At 42.8% G+C, this 19,647-nt stretch overlaps 1 protein-coding gene and 1 long non-coding RNA gene across 6 annotated transcripts in view; one reads left to right on the top strand and one right to left on the bottom strand.

The window, feature by feature from the left end:
* The window catches only part of LOC138851155 (uncharacterized), a 112,926-nt gene extending 111,821 nt beyond the window's left edge, over positions 1–1,105 (bottom strand). The window contains exon 1 of the long non-coding RNA XR_011391028.1: positions 985–1,105. This is a non-coding gene — a long non-coding RNA (uncharacterized lncRNA). The remainder of the gene's footprint in view (positions 1–984) is intronic.
* Positions 835–19,647, top strand: part of LOC128692921 (phospholipid phosphatase 3) — a 38,962-nt gene continuing 20,149 nt past the window's right edge. The window contains exon 1 of one of the 5 annotated variants that reach the window (XM_053782255.2): positions 835–1,099. Coding sequence is in view for 4 of the 5 variants with exons in the window: in XM_053782253.2 (XP_053638228.1) it covers positions 1,721–1,784 (64 nt within the window). In the remaining variant the exon portion in view is untranslated. Of the gene's footprint in view, positions 1,100–1,546; positions 1,785–19,647 lie in introns of those variants that run through there. The other 4 variants (XM_053782253.2, XM_053782251.2, XM_053782254.2 and 1 more) reach the window with 4 other exon arrangements.

Below are 19,647 nucleotides of genomic sequence, written 5' to 3' on the forward strand. Positions count from 1 at the left end.
CCTGTGTGTGGCCTTGCATGGCCTGTGTGTGGCCTTGCATGGCCTGTGTGTGGCCTTGCATGGCCTGTGTGTGGCCTTGCATGGCCTGTGTGTGGCCTTGCATGGCCCGTGTGTGGCCTTGCATGGCCTGTGTGGCCTTGCATGGCCTGTGTGTGGCCTTGCATGGTCTGTGTGTGGCCTTGCATGGCCTGTGTGTGGCCTTGCATGGCCTGTGTGTGGCTTTGCATGGCCTGTGTGTGGCTTTGCATGGCCTGTGTATGGCCTTGCATGGCCTGTGTATGGCCTTGCATGGCCTGTGTATGGCCTTGCATGGCCTGTGTATGGCCTTGCATGGCCTGTGTATGGCCTTGCATGGCCTGTGGATGGCCTTGCATGGCCTGTGGATGGCCTTGCATGGCCTGTGTATGGCCTTGCATGGCCTGTGTATGGCCTTGCATGGCCTGTGTATGGCCTTGCATGGCCTGTGGATGGCCTTGCATGGCCTGTGGATGGCCTTGCATGGCCTGTGTGTGGGGCCTTGCATGGCCTGTGTATGGCCTTGAATGACGTATGTATGACCTTGAATGACGTGTATGACCTTGTACGAAATGTGTATGACCTTGCATGGCCTGTATATGGCCCTTTATGACCCGTGTATGGCCCTTCATGACCAGTGTATATTCCTCCATGGTTCTCTGTGACCTCAGTGTATGACCCCCATGACCCAGAGTGTATAGCTGTTAACAACTGTATGGCCTCTATCCTGGGTGTATGACCCTCCATGACCTGGTGTAGTGTATGTGTAGCTGCTGTTAGCGCATGACTATCCATGAAGTGCGTGTATATCCCTCCATGAGCGCCGTGTATGGCCCTCCATGACCTGACGTAGTGTGTGTGTAGCGGATGTTGGCGAGTGTGTGGCCACAGTGGAGGTGTAGCAGGCGTCCAGGAGAGTGTCAAAGTCTGGCAGGTGAAGGTGTGGGCCGCCATCACCACAACACTCACCTGGAACTATAGTTTCTCTCTCAACATTCTTGCTAACTTCCATTATGACGAGGGAAAACAAGCCAGCACACCCTCACACTCGCACTTCCAACTTAACTCTATTTCCAGTCATAAGGTGAAGAGAGAGTAGAGTTAAGTACACTATTAGATTACTTAAGAGAGTCTGGCCTCCCACTAGTGCCTTCTAAAACCCTAATGCAAACTTATGACATTTATATATACAAGCCTAAAGTTATTTTTCATTGATTTATGAAAAACATGACAAAAAGTTAATTGATATTCACTTATGAGTCCACAAGTTATTTTTATTAGATGAATGCTATCCTTTAAAGCTTTATTCCTATTTAAACATTTTTTAAATAACATTAAGTTACATTAAGTTTATTTGTTTACTTGTTTATTTACACAAGCAAACCTTACAAATTCTCACAAAACATATAAATAATTTGTGATAATAATTTTATCTTATTACATTTAGCATCAATCCATTTCTACGTGGGTGCACCAAAACTGTTATATTATGGCTTCTTCTAGGATATAATCAATAGTAACTGAACTTTAGCCCTTTTTCCATAGATAATTTTGTTAAATGATGTATCTAGTTTATGCTTTAGTTATGTAAACAAGTCATTTTTATGAAGAAAAGGGTGATGGGGGGAGTGGTAGGATCAGCAGCGAGCCGAGTCAGTGTGAGTCTTGACGGTGTCGGGGGTAGACGTTGCTCGTGGCTGCCACCATGCCTACCATGGACTCCAAATATGTTGTTAGAATTGTCGTCGACGTGTTGCTCTTGTCCATAGGTAAGATGGCAGCAGTGGGCGTGCCTGTGAGGGTGTGGGCGGCGGCGTGGGTGGTGTCTTTGACGGGGGTGGCCCCCGGGCCGTGGCTTCTCCGAACAATGGCCAACCTTTTACACATCTGCTGTTGTACGCCCACGGTGGGCGTGTGCTCGGCTCTGTGGTGTGCACGTAGCTCCGCTGTTGTGTAGTTACATGTGTGAAAGGAGTGAAGCCCGCCTCTGTGTGCACTCATATGTTCACCTGTGTGCACTCGTCCCTTCTGTTCACCTGTGTGTTTACTCTCAGCTTCCTGTCTACCGGTGTTAGTGTGTGTGTGTGTGTGTACTCACCTAATTGTGGTTGCAGGGGTCGAGACTCAGCTCCTGGCCTGTGTGTGTGTGTGTGTGTGTGTGTGTGTGTGTGTGTGTGTGTGTGTGTTTGTGTGTGTGTGTGTGTGTGTGTGTGTGTACTCGCCTAATTGTGGTTGCAGGGGTCGAGACTCGGCTCCTGGCCCCGCCTCTTCAATGACCGCTACTAGGTCCTCTCTCCCTGCTGCATGAGCTTTATCATACCTCGTCTTAAAACTATGTATAGTTCCTGCCTCCATTACATCATTTGCTAGGCTATTCCACTTCCTAACAACTCTATGACTGAAGAAATACTTCCTAACATCCCTTTGACTCATCTGAGTCTTCAGCTTCCAATTGTGACCCCTTGTTTCTGTGTCCCATCTCTGGAACCTGTCTCTGTCCACCTTGTCTATTCCATGCAGTATTTTGTATATTGTTATCATGTCTCCCCTGACCCTCCTGTCCTCCAGTGTTGTCAGACCGATTTCCCTTAACCTTTCTTCATAGGACATTCCCCTTAGCTCTGGAACTGTAGATGAATGGTTCAGAGAACCGACACGTTGATAAATTAGACACATGTGCAACTCAACTCTTGGGTATCTTTATTCGGGAAACGTTTCGCCACACAGTGGCTTCATCAGTCCATACATAGGAGAAACCTGAACAGGAGGAGAATGAGGTAATCGGTCCCTCAACCTTGAGTCGATGTGGTCAGTCCATCAATCTTGAATAGAATACGGCATATGGACGGAGAAGCAGCTTATAAACCGTAGGCAGGAGAGGTGCAGCAGATGTAGGTGGTGTCACATTTGTTCAATGTGGAAGTAGGTCGTGCCCAAGGGTTAGGCAAGCGAAGAATTCCCAAGTATTAAGATCCCAAGAAGTTGCAGTGTCTGACAGGATTGTAGATGAATGGTTCAGAGAACCGAGACTGTTCAACTGCCTCCCAGCATACATAAGGGGGATTACCAATAGACCCCTGGCAGTCTTCAAGCTGGCACTGGACAAGCACCTAAAGTCGGTACCTGACCAGCCGGGCTGTGGCTCGTACGTGGGTTTGCGTGCAGCCAGCAGTAACAGCCTGGTTGATCAGGCTCTGATCCACCAGGAGGCCTGGTCACAGACCGGGCCGCGGGGGCGTTGACCCCCGGAACACTCTCCAGGTAAACTCCAGGTTGATAAATTAGACACATGTGCAACTCTTGGGTATCTTTATTCAGGAAACGTTTTGCCACACAGTGGCTTCATCAGTCCATACATAGGAGAAACTTGAAGAACAGGAGGAGAATGAGGTAATCAGTCCCTCAACCACATCGACTCAAGGTTGAGAGACTGATTACCTCATTCTCCTCCTGTTGTTCAAGTTTCTCCTATGTATGGACTGATGAAGCCACTGTGTGGCGAAATATTTCCTGAATAAAGATACCCAAGAGTTGCACATAGCTCTGGAACTAGCCTTGTTGCAAACCTTTGCACTTTATCTAATTTCTTGACGTGTTTGACCAGGTGTGGGTTCCAAACTGGTGCTGCGTACTCTAGTATGGGCCTGACGTACAGTGTATAAAGTCTTGAACGATTCCTTACAGAGGTACCGGAACGCTATTCTCAGGTTTGCCAGGCGCCCATATGCCGCAGCAGTTACCTGGTTAATGTGTGCTTCTGGCGATGTACTCGGTATTATATTCACTCCTAGGTCTTTCTCCTTGAGTCAGGTTTGCAGCCTTTGGCCTCCTAGCCTATACTCTGTCTGCGGTCTTTGCCCTTCTCCGATCTTCATGACTTTACATTTGGCGGGGTTAAATTCTAGGAGCCAGTTACTGGACCACGTGTCCAGCCTGTCCAGGTCTCTTTGTAGACTGTCTGGTCCGCGTCAGATTTAATTCTCCTCATTAACTTCACATCATCTGCAAACAGGGACACTTCGGAGTCTATCCCTTCCGTCATGTCGTTCACATATACCAAGAATAGCACTGGACCCAGTACTGACCCCTGTGGGACCCCGCTCGTCACCGGCGCCCACCGTGATACCTCATCACGGACTATGACTCGCTGTTGCCTCCCTGCTAGGTATTCTCTGGTCCACTGCAGTGCCCTTCCTGTTATACGTGCCTGTTCCTCCAGCTTCTGTACTAATCTCTTGTGAGGAACTGTGTCGAAGACCTTCTTGCAGTCCAAGAAAATGCAGTCAACCCACCCCTCCCTCATTTCTTACTTCAGTTACCTTGTCATAAAACTAGTAGGTTTGTGACAAGATTTGCCTTCCATGAATCCGTTTATGTCGTTTATAATCTTGTTCGTTCCAGGTGCTCCCCCCTCAAGGGAGGTTCCTTGACGCTGGTGAGGGGCTCTTGGTCTAGGGAATTGGATTTGTGCTCCGGTTCCCTGAATTGAGCCTGAATACCTTCTATCCCCCCCACATGCGCTGTATAATCCTACGGGTTTAGCGCTCCCCCATGATTATAATAATAATCCAGGTGCTCCACCACTCTCCTGATAATCTCCAAGACTTTGCATACTATACACGTCAGTGACACTGTAATTTAGTGCTTCATTTCTGTCATCTTTCTTAAAGATGGGGACTACATTTGCCTTCTTCCATACTTCAGGTAGTGTGTGGTTGTGTGTGTGTGTGTGTGCATGTGCATACGCAACTTCATCTCTACCTGTGTATATGTGCACTCGCAACTTCCTGTATACTTGTGTGCGTGCACTCGCAACTTTGTCTACCTGTGTATATGCACTCGCAGCTTCCTGTCTACCTTTGTGTGTTTGTGCATTCGCAGCTTCCTGTCTACCTGTGTGTGTGTGTGTGTGTGTGTGTGTGTGTGCATACTCACCTAATTGTGGTTGCAGGGGTCGAGACTCAGCTCCTGGCCCCGCCTCTTCACTGAGTGCTACTAGGTCCTCTCTCTCCCTGCTCCATGAGCTTTATCGTACCTCATCTTAAAGCTTTATATGGTTCCTGCCTCCACTACCTGTGTGTGTGTGCGCGCACGTGTGTGTGTGCGCGCGCGCGCGTGCGCGCGCGCATTCACAGCTTCCTGTCTACCTGTGTTTTTGTGCATTCGCAGCTTCCTGTCTACCTGTGCGTGTGTGCATTCGTAGCTTCATGTCTGTGTATGCACTCGCAGCTTCCTGTCTACCTGCGTGTGTTTGTGCACTCGCAGTTTCCTGTCTACCTGTGTGTGCACTCGCAGTTTCCTGTCTACCTGTGTGTGCACACGCAGCTTCTTGTCTACCTGTGTGTTTGTGCATTCACAGCTTCCTATCTACCTGTGTGTGTATGCAAACTCGGCGTACATGTGCGCGCGTGCGTGTACGCCTGTGCTCAGATTCCTGCCCACCAGAGTGCATTCGCACTGCTTACCCACCATTTGCACATGCAACTCCTTGCCGCTTGCCTTTAATGAGTTCCAAGAATTTTTCTACTCCCAGAGACCAGTCATAGGCCAGGCTCGTCTCGTGCTTGCCTGGTCAATCAGACTGTTGCTGCTGGTGTCCCGCCGACCAGTATATCCATCACACACACACAGTGTGACTTTGTCAATGGTCCAAGTCGGACCGAAACGTCGTCGTAAGCTTCTCTCTTTTATGTGTGCGGGTTATTTGTGTATCGTTCCAGTCACGGTATTGTGCCATTTTGTTATTTATATCCATCACAGACTGGTTGACATGCAACTCCCTGCCCACCATGGGCATGTGCAGTTCCCTGCACCGTGGACACATGCAGCTCCCTGCCCACTGTGGGAATGTGCAGTTCCCTGCACCGTGGGCACATGCAGCTGCCTGCCCACCGTGGGCATGTTCGGCTCCCTGCCAACCATGTACATGTTCGGATCCCTGCCCATTGTGGATATGTTCGGCTCCCTGTCCAGCATGGGCATGTTTGGCTCCGTGCCCTCCGTGGGCATGTGGAGGGCAGTACGCGTGGGCATGCTGCAAGTGGAAGGCAGTGCAGGCAGCCATGCTGCAAGTGGAGGACAGTGCTGGCAGGCATGCTGCGAGTGGAGGGCAGTGTGGTCGGGCGTGCTGTGAGTGGAGGGCAGTGCGGGTGGGCGTGCTGCAAGGGAAGGGCGGTGCAAACAGGCATGCTGAAAGTGAAGAGCAGTGCATGTGGGCTTTCTGCGAGTGGAGGACCGTGCAGGTGGGAATACTGCAAGTGGAGGGCAGTGTGGGGTGGGCATGCTGTGAGTGAAGGGCAGTGCAAGCAGGCATGCTGCGAGTGGAGAACAGTGCGGGTGGGCATGCTGCAAGTGGAAGGCAGTGCAGGTAAGCATGCTGCGAGTGGAGTGCAGTGTGGGTGGGCATGCTACAAGTGGAAGGCAGTGCAGGCAGGCATGCTGCGAGTGGAGGACAGTTTAGGCAGGCCTGCTGCGAGTGGAGGGGCAGTGCAGGCTGCCATGCAGCAAGTGGAGGGCAGTGCAAGCAGGCATGCTGCGAGTGGAAGGTGGTGCAAATAGTATACCTTTTATGGCTTTCAAGAGTGGAGGGAAGTGCAGGTGGGAATGCTGCGAGTGGAGGGCAGTGCGGGCGAGCATGCTGTGAGTGGAGAACGGTGGAGGCAGGCATGCTGTGAGTGGTGGACAGTGCGAGCAGGCATGCTGCGAGTGGAGGGGAGGGCAGGTGGGAATGCTGTGAGTGGAGGGCAGTGCAGGCTGGCATACTACAGGTGGAAGGGCAGTGCAGGCGGGCATGCTGCGAGTGGAAGGGCAGTGCGGGCAGGCATGCTGCGAGTGGAAGGGCAGTGCAGGTGGGCTTGCTGCGAGTGGAAGGGCAGTGCAGGCAGGCATGCTGCGAGTGGAAGGGCAGTGCGGGCAGGCATGCTGCAAGTGGAAGGGCAGTGCAGGCAGGCATGCTGCAAGTGGAAGGGCAGTGCAGGCAGGCATGCTGCAAGTGGAAGGGCAGTGCAGGCAGGCATGCTGCAAGTGGAGGACAGTGCAGGCAGGCATGCTGCGAGTGGAGGGCAGTGCAGGCAGGCATGCTGCGTGTGGAGGGCAGTGCAGGCAGGCATGCTGCGAGTGGAGGGCAGTGTGGACAGGTGTACTGTGAGTGGAGGGCATTGTGGGCAGGCATGCTGTGTGTGGAGAGCAGTGCAAACAGTCATGCTGCGAGTGGAGGGCAGTGCAGGTGGGCTTGCTGCGAGTGGAAGGGAAGTGCGGGCAGGCATGCTGCAAGTGGAGGGCAGTGCAGGTGGGCATGCTGTGAGTGGAAGGGCAGTGCAGGCTGGCATGCTGTGAGCAGAGGGCAGTGCAAGCCGGCATGCTGTGAGCGGAGGGCAGTGCAAGCCGGCATGCTGCAAGTGGAGGACAGTGCAGGCAGGCATGCTGCGAGTGGAGAGCGGTGCAAACAGGCATGCTGTGAGTGGAAGGGCAGTGTGGGCGGGCATGCTGCGAGTGGAGGGCAGTTTAGGCAGGCCTGCTGCAAGTGGAGGGGCAGTGCAGGCTGCCATGCAGCAAGTGGAGGGCAGTGCAAGCAGGCATGCTGCGAGTGGAAGGTGGTGCAAATATACCTTTTATGGCTTTCAAGAGTGGAGGGAAGTGCAGGTGGGAATGCTGCGAGTGGAGGGCAGTGCGGGCGAGCATGCTGTGAGTGGAGGACGGTGGAGGCAGGCATGCTGTGAGTGGTGGACAGTGCAAGCAGGCATGCTGCGAGTGGAGGGGAGCGCAGGCTGCCATGCTGCAAGTGGAGGGCAGTGCAAGCTGGCATGCTGTGAGTGGAGGATGGTGCAGGCATGCATGCTGCGAGTGGAGGACAGCGGGCGGCCATGCTGCGAGTGGAGGGCAGTGCAGGTGGGCTTGCTGCAAGTGGAGGGCAGTGCAGGTGGGCTTGCTGCAAGTGGAGGGCAGTGCAGGTGGGCTTGCTACAAGTGGAGGGCAGTGCAGGTGGGCTTGCTGCAAGTGGAAGGTTGCTGCAGCAGGGCTTCCTGCAAGTGGAGGGCAGTGCAGGTGGGCTTGCTGCAAGTGGAAGGTTGCTGCAGCAGGGCTTGCTGCAAGTGGAGGTCAGAGGACAAGAACTGATTTCTTCATAAATCATTAAGTTATGAAGGTTATTTACCCGGGATAGCACGAGAAAGTCAAACTGGTCTCTCACCAGTCCTCATGGTTATGAACAATTTTCACTGACAGCAAAGAAGACAAAATTGTAAGTCCAGATTGTATGATCTTATTCCTTAACACCTGCTGCTAATATGTCTATAGTGCTCTACCTTTTCTCTGGTTTGTATGGGTTTCTGGAGTACTGACATTTAAAAGATTTCATTATTTATTTTTCATTTTAATAATGAGTTCAGTTTTAACATCCTACTTTGAGTGTAGAAACTGCAACTATTTTGTGTATATCCCAGCAAATCAACTAAGTTTTTTTTATTTAGTTACTTGATCATTTTGGCACATTGCAATTCTTTATCCCTGTGCTGTAGAATGTGATATGATACTGTATCTAACATTAAAACAGTTGTTTGAACAATTTCACCCTTACTGTTTTCATGCTAATCCAAAAATCCATAGGTGGTTATATTTATTCAATAGCTAAACCATTTATTTACTGTATTATCTCTCTATCCTTTTCTCTTTTTGTTGTGAACCTGGCATTTTCATCTTGCTCACTGACTACTACTCACTGTGTTTAACATTATAAATTACTGAGTAAACTCTTATGATGTAGCTTAAGTATATTCTTAATGTATTAATCTGTTTGATATCTTAAACTATTTATCCACAATATGGTGTTTGTGTGTGGGGTGGGGGTGCACTGTCAAGATCAAACTTTTTATATTCGGGCCTTTTGCCATATCCAGTACACCTTTGGTAAATCATTGGTTAGTCTTTTTCTGTTTTAGCAATGGTTTGCTTTGTTAACACTGAACAGCTGTGAAAGCTAGAGGTTTTCTTGAAATTGTTAGATTACTCTGTACATTAATTTTTTTTAGTCCATACATCAGTGAGAATTATTATGTTGTTTTATTTTTATTAGTTAATTTTCAGCAATTGAAACTGTTAGAGCAATTTAGATATGGGTTCTGTATAATCTTACCTTGTTGGTTGGTCTGCCCAATCTTCAATAGTCATCATAAAAATTGCAATCTCGGACATTTTCGTATTGTAACTCTTAATCTAATTTAGTTTTGCATTATTCTACCTCTTTAGTGGAAGACTTTTTGTTTCTTCTTCCTTTCCACAAATTGGACATTTTATGGTAATACGTACTTTACTCAAATTCTCTTACCATCTCCATCAGTATGTTGCTGAACCTTTAATAGGATGTACATACCCATAATTCTCTCTCCCTTCATTACTGAGCAATTTGTCTTACATTCATAATATTTTGATTTCTAATTGCCTAATTATGGTTCTTTTTCAATCTTGAAAAGGCTTATGATGCTGTAATATTACCTCTTTACAAATAACCCATTATTTGGAGAGGAAACTTTAGTGAGAGTTATTTAGGAATTGTTCTAGCCAGGTATTTTGACCTATTCTTAATATCACTTCTTATTCCAGGCTTTTTCCTTTAGTCCACAGGGTCTTTTTTTTTCTATAGGACTTGCAAAGATACTTTTTTGTACGAGTCAGTTTTATACTGTACTGTAACAGCTTTTCTCCTGTCTATGCTCAAAGTTGTATCATATAATACCTGTTTCTCCTTAATGTCACCAGAGTTCCTCAACTCTTCCTCCTTGGCCCTGGTGTTGGTATATCTTTAATATACCTTTTACGGCTTTCAAGAGTTTTCCTACTCCTGCAGCCAGTCCTGGGCCAGGCTTGTCTAGTGTATGTTGATAATTTTTGCCAGTGCTTAAGTTGGTATGCCAGACAGATAGCAGGTGGCTGTCTTGTTACATTGAGAAGTTGGAAGTGCTTACCACTACCCCCTGTTACATGACTTGAAGTTCATTCCCTTTTCCTGAATCCCATGTTTATTGAACAAACATCCTTACTTCGCAAAATTTTCATTAACATGCCCGTCATGAATGGGAAGGATTTCCTTTTTTTTTTTTAGCATATCACTGTGCATATGTGTGAAAATTGTTGAAGTTTGTAGTACAGTGCACTACCATTAAGCTGACAGCATTGGAGCCAAGACCCTTTCATTGTATAGATTTTTTCCAAAAGGACTACTGTACAGTATAAATAAAACAAAAATTTAAAAGGAACTGGAAAAGGATAAATGTGTTGTCCCCTTGTAAATAACATTCCTACAAAGTACTGTACTGTGTACTGTACTGTACATTCATTCACTAGATGTGCATCATCTAGGTGTCATAAACTAAAACTATAAGTTGAGGCTCCAGTCGAAGTAATACAGGTGCTGGTACTCTCAAGACGTTCTAATGAGTCAATATCCTTAATTGAACAAGAGTTACCTGTGCATTTAGGAACTTCCTAAATACTGATGAACTCATTTTTTAACCTAATCACCAAAAGAGTTTCCTGCTTAGATATATATAGTACAGTTGATCCTTAAACAACACGGTTTGAGCTGCACAGGTCCACTTGTATGCGGATTTTTTTCAATAAATATATTGCAACATTTTTTGGAGATTTGCAACAATTAAAAAGACTTTCAGACAAACTGCATAGCCTAGAAATGTCGACAAAATTAAGAAAGGTGTGCCGTAAATGCATAAATGTATGTAGATACTATTCTATTTTATCATTTACTACCATAAAATGTACACAGATCTATTATAAATAAAAAGTTAAAATTTATCAAAAACTTATGCACACAAATACTTACAGATCGTACATGGTGCCATTTGCAGTCAAGAGAAATGTAAACAAACTTAAAGCTGCAATATTAAATCATAGCTGCATAATATTAACTAGTACATATTGTACTACTGTAAAAATTTTGTAGTGTTAGTAATATGTATAACATCTACAGTGTTTTGTATCATACAAAACAATATTGATGTAGGTACTGACAGACAGATGATTCATCTTGTAAACAAACCATGTAAACTTATGGTATTGATAAATACAGTACAGTACTGTAAATATATTTTCTCTTCCTTATGATTTTCTTAACATTTTCATTTTTTTAGCTTACTTTATTGTAAGAATACAGTATATAATACAGGAGGGCCCCACTTATACAGCAGGTAAGGTTCTGTGCTACTGCTGTAAAGTGAAAGTTTTTTTTCACTTTCAAATGCATATAAATGCCTAATAACGTGTTTACGCTATCATACATTAAGTGAGCAATAGAGCTAGCCTGAAAAATGCACGTATAGTACACACATTAATTACCATAAAATATTTTCATCTTTAGCTTAGTGATTAGTGAATGTATTGATTGTAGAAAGTCTGAATAAATGAAGAATGGGTATACGTACTTAATTGAAAACTGCTGCATTAGCAAAACGCTGTAGAACGGGGTCCTCCTGTACATATACAAAATGTGTCTTAATTAACTGTTATTGGTAAGGCTTCCAGTCAACAGTAGGCTATTAGTAGCTAAGTTTTTTGGGAAATCAAAAGTTATACGCAGATTTTCAGCTGCATGTGGGGTCGGCTCCCCTAACCACCACATTGTTCAAGGGTCAACTTTATAATCTTTTCTCCATTCAGTAATCTTCTAGTTCATGCCTATCTCTCCTGCACTTAGATCCTGGGCACATGTCACTTTTTTGTTTGTTTGTGTTCTGATATCTAGCAAAATAAGTGACCTTAGCATCATTCATCCTTTGGTGAACAAGATCTTTATGACAGTTATGTCAGTTCATAATACCCTCCTTGGAAGTGTACAAGATTGACTTGTATACTTTTTTTTTTTTTCATTCTTAGTGATATCCTCCTAAGACTTTTTACTAAACCCATATAGTTCCACATAACCTGAAGCAATATTTTTATGGGCCTTGCTAGTAGGTCATGTTTACTGTACTTTATTCACCAGCATGAAAGACAGTTGTATGACTTTTCTGAGAATATGTACGTGTATCACAGTAATAAGTTTAAAAATGTAGTAAAACTTAAAAAAATAATGCTTGTAGAAGTAGGTAAAAGTAAAATAAAATACTGTACTTTGGTTAATAAATTAGCCAAAAGGGGCAATGCGGCTATGCAAGAAGTGAAATGTTGATGGCTAGTCGGAACCAAGCTCAGTCATAAGCCAGATGGTAGGTGTATATATATATATATATATACGTATATAAAACCCCAGATTTTCAAAACCAGAAGGTCTGGACAATCCATTCACTACAGTGATGTTTTTTACAAAATACATTTTGATTGACAATGCTCTGTATAACTCACGAAATCGTAATGACATGATTGCAAACAAACCATACCACGGGCGGGGACAGAACCCAATATCAGAGAATCGTGAAACTCCAGTCATAAAACTCAATCTAGAGTTTTATGACTCTGATCGCGGGCTCTGTCCCCACCCATGGTATGGTTTGTACTATATACTATATATGTATACAAATTTTATAATGCAGAACTGCATTTTTTTCTGATCATTGCTGGCTAGTGTGGCTTTCAAAGCATGAGTGAGGTGTCCTGGTGGAAGTCTACACAACTGATACTTGACCATCACATTGAAAGCTATTGAACAAGAGTACAGTAAAGTATTATAAAGTTATGATTAGTATAATTTGTCAATTCACTGGTGGTTTTTCATGGTCATATATTTCTTGTATCTTGAAAAAGTTTTTAAAATTTATCCCTTTTCTGATTTTGTCTATAAATTTACACTGCATAACTCATGACAGTGTATACAGTATCTACAACAGGTAAATCATTCACATGCTAAAGTTTTGACTTGAACTGATTCAAACCTATTGGCTTTCTTGCATGTTGCTAAAACTATCTGTGAGGAAAAGGGTTCTTCCTCTCTCCATGAAATTACCTTACAGGGAAGCCACAGAGAGCACTTTCATCAAATCTGGAATGATTTTCTCTTAATCAGTGTATATAGCTGTTAATATCTAATTATTTGGTTAGTTCAGGAACTTTGGCTATTTGTAGTACTGTAGTTTCATATCCTGTTCACTAATTATGATGGCAATACAAGTTAAATTATTGCTTAACTGTGCAGCGATATCAGTTCATTTTATTTTTTTGCATCTAGTTAGTACTTGCCTCCCCGTTTCAGTAATTATAACATCTTTAATAAGCTGTGTTTTACTGATGTGTAGATAGCACCTTGAAATAAATCTAATAATACAGAAAAAAATATTCCTTCCAAGTGTGCCTAGCTAAAAGCAAGATTGTTGAGACAGCATTCAGAAACTGTGGACACTGCAATGGGTGCTCTAGCGATACCGAACTACTGAATTATTGATAGTACGTATATGGACAGGTAGAGAAAAGTTGGTGCAAAAGTCTTGCACTTAAAAATTTTGACAGTTGAATTACCATTAATCTATTTATTTATTTCTCCAGTTTCATTTCTCTATTTCAATTATTAAAATTAATCTTAAGTAAAGTATAATCTTGGTTATACAGCATTTGATCAATGTAGCACAGTACGGTGAAACCTCAACTTACGAGTTAAATCTTTTCCGTGACCTAGCTCGTAACTCAGTTTGCATATACATATATCAAATCAATTTTCCTAATTTAAATTAATTGAAATAACATTAATCCGTTTCAGCGGAATTCCTGCTCTCAGGAGGCAGGACAAAATACTTCAGTATAATGCTAGTATCAACTCTATGGCTTATTTATATATCACAATTGATCTAATATGACATAATAGAATGAATAAAATAGGTCATAATATGGCGAGTAGTGGTGGCCATCCTGCTCCCGCTCTGACCATATCTTCCCATGCCTTCCCTTCTGAGGTCTTATTATGAGAGACAGTGGAATGTTAGTAAGTAAGTTTATTCAGGTATACATAAATACAGTTACATAGAATTATCATACATATCAGCATATGTGTAGAGAACCTAGGATAACCCAAAAAAGTCAGACAGAGTGACTTATTTCCATTGGGGTCCTTTTACCTTATTATTATAATACAGAGGTTATAATATTTTCTTATTATTCTATAATGAAGATAACATCTTATTATCATACTAAAAAGACTATCTACAATACGAGGGTCATTACTAGGAATAAGGCAAAATTTACACGTATGTTAGCTAAAAAATAGAAAATCATTCCCCTCCCTTTCTGTAGCTACATTCATCAGACACCTTTTGGCATTCTTCTTGAACTGGTTCATGCTATGACTGGCTTTGACATGTGCTGGTAGTCTGTTCCATTCCTTTATTGCTGTACAATAAAAGGTGTTTGAAGCCTGGCCAATGACTGTGGGTACTACAAAGTTGTGCTCTCTCCCCCTAGTACTATGATTGCTTTGGTTCCCAACCTTGACAAAATTGACAACAAGATATTCTGGACACTGTTTGTGAGCAATTTTATAAACAAGATTTAGCTTCAGTTGTTTTACTCTGTCTTCAACATTCAGCATATCCAACTGCTGTAATTCATCCTGGCCTACATGTTCTCTTGGTCCCAGCCCCAGGATGAATCTTACGATTTTTTTCTGGGTGATTTGCAGTCTCTGTTTTTTTTGTCAAGGCAGAGTACCATGAAGAGCAAGCGTAATCCATATGGCATTGTATAAGGGCTAGACATAGGGTCCTGCGAGCCTCGGTAGGTAGACACTGTGCTTGTCTATACAGGAACTTCAGTCTGGCAATTGCTTTCTTTACTACACTGTTCCCTATCAATTCTCCTGACATGCATGGGTCAAAGGGGATTCCCAGATATTTTACTGATGAAACCAAAGTGATGGGCTCCCCATTACACTGGACATTAAAATTATTTACCCTTCTCAGTTTATGTTTCGTGCCAAAGAGAATGGCTTCAGTTTTCCCGAGGTGTAATGATAGTTTGTTGTCTACTAACCATTTGCTGCAGGACTCCAGTTCCAGTGTTAAAACATTAGCTATATCTTGTGGGTCTTTACCTGACACTAACAGGGCACTGTCATCTGCATACAGTAGGAGTTTGCACTTGACACTGATAGGCATGTCATTGACATAACATAAGAATAATAAGGGACCCAGAATACTACCTTGGGGAACTCCATATGCTATCGGCAGGGGTTCTGATTCCGTTTTGTTGATTTTGACAATTTGTCTCCTGTTGCTAAGGTAGGACTTAAACCAGTCTACAGAACCTATACTGATAGCTTAAAGTTTCTTGCATAATATATTGTGGTTGACAGTATCGAAGGCCTTTTGCAGGTCTAAGGTTACCATACCTATGAGGTTCCCCTTTGACATTTCAGTTCTCAGGTAATCCATCAGATTAATTAGGGAGGTGTCGGTTGAGTAAGATCTTCTAAAGCCCGATTGATAGCTATGGAGAATGTTGTTGTCATTAAGGTACTTAACTACTTGAGAGTACACCACCCTCTCTAGAATTTTGGATATTATACTGAGTATACTAACAGGCCTATAGTTGCTGACATCAGACCTATTTTTCTTGAAGATAGGAGTAACTCTGGCCTCCTTGAACCCCTCCGGTACAGTATTGGTGGTGATAGATAGATTTATTATGTGAGCAATAGGGATTGACAGTTCAGAAGCACCATCTTTTAGGAACTTAGACGGGAAGTTATCAGGGCCTGTGCTCTTAGTTGGGTTTAACCTGCTTAGTTCTTTTTGAATAAAGTCATGAGATACACTTACTAGTTGACAACTGTTTGGGGTTGCACCTTTATTGGTATAGTATGTTTGAAACTTATCAGTCTGTGTTAAAGGTATTTGATGCAGCTGGAAGTTTACTTACTAGTGTTGATGTAACAGATGTGTAGTAGGAATTAAAGCAATTTGCCACCTTAGATGATTCATGGCATACCTCATTATCGATAGTGAGTACTGTTAGACTATCTACTGGCTTATGGCTATACCCCAACTGTTTTAGTTGTTGCCAGAGCTTTCTGGGGTTATGCTTATACTCTTCAATTTTTGAGCAATAGTGCTTTGCCTTTGCTCCTTTTATAAGTCTCTGTACTCTGTTCCTCACCCTTTGGAATTCATTTAGTGCTGCAATATCCTGTCTGTTTGCTTTAAATCTTTTTAGCAGTTGGTCTCTGAATTTCATATTATCTAATATCTCAGTAGTCATCCAGGGTTCAGTTCTTCGTTTAATCCTAACCTCTTTAACTGGTGCAATATTATCAAGGATGGTAGTGAACATTGTTTTGAATTTTTCCCAGGCATCGTTTATGTCCGTGCAACTTGTTATCTCTGTCCAGTCACAATTGTGTAGTCTATTTACCAGTGTTTCTTTACTGTAGTTTCTAGTTGACCTCATTTTTATTGTCCTGTGTAGGCCTATCCTATCCCTAGTGATTTTCCTGGTGCAGTAAATGATGAAATGATCACTAAGACCTGTGGTAATGACGCCTGACTGACTAATGTTCTCAGCGCGGTTACAAAGTATGTGGTCAGTTAGGGTGGCTGAGAACTGTGTGATCCGGGTTGGTGTATTAATTAGTTGAGTGTAACTATTTAAACCTAGAATTTGCTTATACCTTTTGCATAGCCCGTTATTTTGCTGCTGAAAACAGATATTGAAGTCGCCCAGTATTGTTGTCTCACAATTGTTTGTGAGGCTACCTGCACTAGATCACTAGTTTTTTAAGGAAAGCAGTGAAACAATGTACACCTGCCATCCGACTTACGACCGAGTTCGGTTCCGAGAAACCGGTCGTAAGTCAAAATGGTCATAAGTCGAACTTTATTACTGAATATCAACAAAACATTTTTGTAATGACTATTTTGTTTTATTTTGGTATTTCATGTTTTACTTTACTTTTTATGTTGTTAGCACTGTATTTTATACTGTAAGGTTTAGGATAAACACTGTGTACAACTCAAATAGTTGTTTATTTCCCAGAAATTTGGCATAAAAAACACGGTCGTAAGTCGAGTGGTCGTAAGTCGAGCAGGTCGTAAGTCGGATGGTAGGTGTATTTATAAATAAGAAATATTGTATAAAAGCACAATAGAGAATGTAAAGAAATAAACTGGTTTTATAAAGTGTACGTACATACAGTGGACCCTCGACCAACGATTTTAATCCGTTCCAGAGAGCTTGTCCTTACTCGAATTTGTCGTTAGCCAAATTAATTTTCCACACAAGAAATAATGGAAATCCAATTAATCCATTCCAGACACCCAAAAGTATGAAAAAAAAAAATTCACATGAAATATACATTTTCCTACACAGAAAACAATGATACATGCACAATAAATACCACATAAATAAATGACACTTACTTTTATTGAAGATTTATTGATGGGTGATCAGATGGGAAGAGGGGAGATGGAGGTGTATTATTTTTTGGAAGGGGAATCCCTTTCCATAAGGACTTTAGGTACCAAGTCCTTTTCTGGGGTTACTTCCCTTATTTTTTAATGCCCCTGGGAACAACTTGACAGTCACTGGACCTCTCTCGCACCAAAAATCTGTCCATAGAACTCTGTACCTGGCGCACCTTTAAGAGTTTCCTAAAATGGGCCACAACATTGTCATTGAAAAATCACCAGCACGGCTTGCAATAACTGTGTCAGGGTGATGTTCTTCCATAAAGGCTTGCACCTTTGTCCACATTGTACAAATGTCCTTAATCGTTGAAGAAGGCAACTTCCTCCTCCAAGCAGAGTTCAAGGTCTTGTTAGACACTCCCTTCCAAGCCTTACCTATAAGGTTTATGCAACTGAGGATACTAAAGTGATTTTTCCAAAACTCTCTTAGGGTCAATTCAGTGTCTGAGGTCACTTCAAAGCACTTTCGAAACTGCTTTGGTGTACAGTTTTTTTTTTTTTTTTTTTTTTTTTTTTTTTTTTTTTTTTTTTTTTTTTTTTTTTTTTTTTTTTGAAATTTGAAATGACCATCTGGTCCATGGGCTGGAGGAGAGGAGTGGTATTAAGGAGGCAAAAACTTCACTTTAATGAAGCTCAACTCCCCTGCAATTCGCTCTGGCAGGTCTGGAGGATGAGCAGGAGCATTGTCTAATACCAGGAGGCACTTGAGGTCCAATTTATTTTGCAGAAGGTATTTTTACACAGTGGGGCCAAACACATGATAAAGCCAATCATGGAAAATGTCCCTAGTGACCCATGCCTTACTGTTTGCCCTCCACATCACACACAAATTAGCCTTGACGACACTGTTTTTCTTGAAAACACTGGGAGTTTGAGTGATACTCGAGTAGAGGCTTCACTATGCAATCCCCACTAACATTACTACAAAACATTAGAGTTAGCCTGTCTTTCATAGGCTTGTGTCCTGGCAGTGCTTTTTCCTCCTGTGTAATGTAGGTCCTGTATGGTATTTTCTTCCAAAACAGGCCTGTTTCGTCACAGTTACACTTGTTGGGGTTTTAATTTTTCAGTGTCTTTGTACTCCTTGAATTCCTGCACATATTTTTCAGCCACTTTTTGGTCACAACTGGCAGCCTCACCATGCCTTATCACACTGTGTATGCCACTACGATTCTTAAATCTCTCAAACCAACCTTTGCTGGCCTTAAATTCACTAACATCACCACTAGTTCCAGGCATTTTTTTAATGAGATCCGCATACAACTGCCTTGCCTTTTCACATATTATTGACTGAGAAACACTATCTCCTGATAATTGTTTTTCGTTATCCACACCAACAACAGTCTCTCCACATCGTCAACATTTTCTCTGTTCATTAGTCATGTCTCTAGGCCCCTCTTATATTACTCTTGCTTTCTATTTTGAATTTTTATTCACAAAAAAATAGAAGATTTACTGTTATGCAGACTACTGCATTATTGTAAAAAAAATTTTTTAACAAGTCGGCCATCTCCCACTGAAGCAGGGCGACCCAAAAAGAAAGAAAATCCAAAAAAAGAAAATACTTTCATCATCATTCAACACTTTCACCTCACTCACACATAATCACTGTTTTTGCAGAGGTACTCAGAATACAACAGTTTAGAAACATATACGTATAAAGATACAAAACATATCCCTCCAAACTGCCAGTATCCCAATGTCAGTGCACTTGCGAAAGACTGTTAGACTCACCAGTTGACATGTATTGGATGCATGGCGTGTTTTGTTTACTCTTGAACATCGGCAAAAATAAAAAAATTCCGCTACTTTGAGCTCAATTTCAAGGTCCTATTCATCGTGAAACTAATCAAAATCATCTCCATTTCTGTAATATGCCTTCCATTCTATCAAATGAGGCCAAGAAAATGAGAATACACCCATAAATTCTATATGAAATACACCTCAAAGTTGGCATTTTAATCCAAAAGCATGGCCTGAGTTTTTTTTCCTCATGCACTGCTTGGTGCAGGGTTTTTTTTTATACTGCACACACTGACCACACACCCATTCTCTCACATATGAGCCTACCAGCTTTTTCTTGCTTAATTTGAAGCCACCATAATTTTGGCGTATTAACACATCTGAAACGCTGGCTCATAAAATGTATATATACGACAGAAACAGTCAAAGGGTTAATGCTACACTTTATCGCTGAACTTAACTGCTACAATATGTTTTTTATTTTTTTTTTTTCACT

This window comes from Cherax quadricarinatus, unplaced genomic scaffold, assembly GCF_038502225.1.
Source record: "Cherax quadricarinatus isolate ZL_2023a unplaced genomic scaffold, ASM3850222v1 Contig26, whole genome shotgun sequence".
Taxonomy (NCBI): domain Eukaryota; kingdom Metazoa; phylum Arthropoda; class Malacostraca; order Decapoda; family Parastacidae; genus Cherax; species Cherax quadricarinatus.